This window comes from Solanum tuberosum, unplaced genomic scaffold, assembly GCF_000226075.1.
Source record: "Solanum tuberosum cultivar DM 1-3 516 R44 unplaced genomic scaffold, SolTub_3.0 scf00391, whole genome shotgun sequence".
NCBI classification, from domain to species: Eukaryota; Viridiplantae; Streptophyta; class Magnoliopsida; order Solanales; family Solanaceae; genus Solanum; species Solanum tuberosum.
The window spans coordinates 528,821-532,634 of record NW_006239317.1 but is presented as its reverse complement, the minus strand read 5'-3'; the positions used below and the strand labels follow the sequence as shown (position 1 = coordinate 532,634).

General features: G+C 35.5%; 1 protein-coding gene across 1 annotated transcript; it reads right to left on the bottom strand.

The window, feature by feature from the left end:
- Window positions 1–2,138: 2,138 nt before the first annotated feature.
- LOC107057876 (uncharacterized) lies at window positions 2,139–3,389 on the bottom strand. The gene has a single exon (XM_015302947.1). It carries the CDS (start codon window positions 3,387–3,389, stop codon window positions 2,139–2,141), a length of 1,251 nt encoding a protein of 416 aa, XP_015158433.1.
- Window positions 3,390–3,814: the final 425 nt, after the last annotated feature.

Below are 3,814 nucleotides of genomic sequence, written 5' to 3'. Positions count from 1 at the left end.
AGGCAGATCAATGATATCAACAGGGAGATCTTCTCTCGACCATCTAACATCTACATCGAGCACTCTTTCTGATGAACCAATGTCATCATTAGTCTCTCGCCAAAATGTTTCTTCAATATTAGGACAATTCTCTTCCTCCAAATCATACAAATCCACTGGGACTTTATTTCTTGCATAATATACATTTTTCTCAATTGGGTCTTCCACATAAAAAACTTGATGCACTTGAGATGCTAGTACAAAAGGATCATTTGTGCTGCATATTTTATTGAAGTATACCCGAGTCAATCCATATTCATCAACTTCATTATGAAACCAATCACATCTAAAAAGTACAACACTAAAGCAACACCAATAATCAATCTCAATGATATCCTGAATAATTCCGTAATAGATAACCATTCCATCAATAGGATTTTGGTCCCTAGCACTAGCAAAACTATCTGTTGTTGCTGACAAAGTCACTCCACTATTTTGAGTCTTGCAAGGATCATCCCGTGTCTTTGTATGAAATCTATATCCATTAATAAAATATCCAGTATATCTTTTAGCCACAAAATTAGGCCCTTTAGCTAGCCATCTTAAGTGATTGGACACTTCAATATTTTTAACTTTATCCCTAAACCAATCACTGAATTCTCTACTATGGATCTGTGCTTTTACCCATGCATTTCCTCTGGTACGATTATCAATTAAATTCTTATGTTCCCTGCAAGCATGATATGCAATTTAAACAATGTATATTTATTAATGGAATTTAAAACACATTATCATAACATATAAATGATTTTTAAAAACAAATGACTATTTTATCTTACTTTATGAATGTCTCTACTTTTTCATCTCCAGTATTGAACAAAGCATATCGATGAGCTTCAAACCACTCATGATGCTCCATGTTAAAAGTCTTTCCTTTCCTATTATTCATACTTCCGATTGGATGACCTGTCTTAGGAAATAAAGGTGAAGCATCTCTTTCCTCTGTTTGATTGTCCTCATCATCCTCGGTTTGATACCTACTAAAATGTTGTCTTCACTATATCAGGTAGGTATCTCGAAATAAAGGTCAAACACTCTATAGCTGAAAAAACCCTCTACTATTGCCCCTTCTGGATTTTTTCGATTACGAACAAGCCCCTTGAAGTCACACATAGTTCTTTCAGTAGAATACATCCAACGCAAATGAGTCGGGCCTCCAAGCTTAATTTCATCCACTAAATGAATAGGCAAATGTGTCATTATATCAAAAAAGGATGGAGGAAAAATCTTTTCAAGCTCACATTCTATATCTATGATTTCATCCTTCATCTTCTCAAGATCACTTCTTCTTATAACCTTACTACATATGGCTCTAAAATAATTTCCCAACCTAATCAAGACCAAAGACACATTCTTGGGCAACACTTTTCTGACAGCAATCTGGAGCAAGTAATGTAATATGAAATGAGCATCATGGTTTTTGTATCCTGATACTTTCATATCTTCAATTTGCACACGACTTGATATATTAGAGGCAAATTCTTTTGGTAATTTGGCATCTTTTAAAACAGTGCAAAATAATCTTTTCTCCTCTGGTTTCATAGAGAAACAAGCTTTAGCCAAATGAATATTTCCAGTATCATAATCTTTTACTGGTTGAAGCTCTTTGCGTATCCCCATCTCATGTAAGTCATAGCGAGAGTTTATATGATCTTTGGACTTTCCAAGTATATCCAATAAAGTCCCAAGCAAAGTGTCACAAATATTCTTCTCTATGTGCATCACATCAAGATTGTGCCTCAATTTGTTGGTTGCCCAATACGGCAACTCAAAAAATATGGATTTTTTTCCATGGACCATCATTCTTTCGTTTTCTTTTCTTTTGGCTCTTTCCAAAAACATTATTGAATTCACGAAGTTCTTCAAGAACTTGTACGCCTGATAAGGGAGTAGGTGCAACTTTATGCTCTTCTTTACCATTAAAGGATTTTTTATCTCTTCTATATGGATGATCATGAGGTAAAAATGCTCGATGACCCATATAACACATCTTACGACTATGTTTGAGATATTGGGAACAAGTATTGTGATTACAAGTGGGGCATGCCCATTTCCCCTTGGTACTCCATCCGGAAAGCATTGCCAATGCTGGAAAATCACTAATTGTCCACAATAAAGCTGCACGCATCATAAATGTTTTGATTAGTTACAACATCATATGTTTCCACTCCCACTTCCCATAGTTCCTTCAACTCTGCAATCAGTGGTTGTAAGTATACATCTATATCATTTCCAGGAGACGATGGACCTGGAATAATCATTGACAACATTATATACTCCGACTTCATGCAAATCCACGGTGATAAGTTATAATTCATCAACATAACTGGCCATGTGCTATGGGAAATGCTCATAGTTCGGAATGGATTAAAACCATCGCTTGAAAGACCCAATCTAACATTATGAGCATCACTAGCAAAGTCAGGGTGCAAGGAATCAAAATCCTTCCAAGCTTCCCCATCAGCAGGATGTCTTAAATTTCCATCTTTGGGTCGTTCAGTATCATGCCATCTCATAGCTACAGATGTTTCAAAACACATGAATATCCTCTGAAGCCTAGGTTTTAAAGGAAAGTACCTTAAAACCTTTGCTGGAATTTTAGTGACCTTATTAGTCAAGTCATCACGAACATTCTTCCATCTAGAAGATCCACACACTGAGCACTTGTCTAACTTTGCAGTGTCATTCCAGAATAACATGCAATCGTTAGTACATGCATGAATTTTTTCATAATGAAGACCCAAATCTTTTATCACCTTTTTTGCCTTGTAGAAAGACTCGGGTATCTGAGCAAAGGGAAATGCCTCTTTTATCAAGTCTAACAAATCTGAAAAGGCTACATTACTCAACTTGTGAATGCATTTAAACAAGTATAACCGAATGGTGAAATTCAACTTAGAAAAGTTCTTACACCTTGGATACAACTCTTGTTTCCCTTCTTCCACTAATTTAAAGAATCTTTTTGCATCTTCAGATAGTCCCTCTCTTACTCCTTCATGCCTCAGGTCATCTGCTACATTTCTAAAAGTATCTAGAAGTAGTTTATCAATACCGTCTTGTCTGCCGAATGTTTCATCATCATTGGTTGGATGTGGCGTATTTCTTGAGGAAAACCCTTCTTCATGGAAAACCCATTTGGTGTATCCATGAACAAACCCATAACAAATCAAGTGATCCTCTACCACATTTCGACAATGCCAATAACGATTAAAGCACTTTTTACAAGGACATAATATTTCATCTCCTTGGGAAGCTCGTTCAAATGCCTTATCTAGGAAATCATTAACTCCATGAATATACTCATCGGTGGATCTTCGGAGATCCATCCAACTTTTATCTCCAACATCCATTGGATATCCTATGTTACATGAGCAAAACATTCAACAAAACAATTCATGAGTACAAATCATGATTGTAAATGATCTAATATAGGTCATTAGGTAGTGCAATTTAGTTACATAACCTATATTTTACTTGAAAGTTTAATTCCTCAATTTATTCTATAGTACATTGCAGGTACTGCCTTACAACACAGAAAAAATGACAGATTATGGTGACTACTTTGTTTCTTTTCAAGATCACTTGAGCTGACCTTCAAGTTGGTTATGCTTTAAGTCTGAGTACATTTAGATTAATTCTAAACAAAAAAACAACATGATTGCATAAAGTGTGCTGTGAGGACAAATTTAGCATTTGATTTAAGTTGCCTTTAGCTTGAGAATTTGAGAAGCATCTATGCACCTTTTTTGCTTTTCACTGAAAGGTATAGCTCATG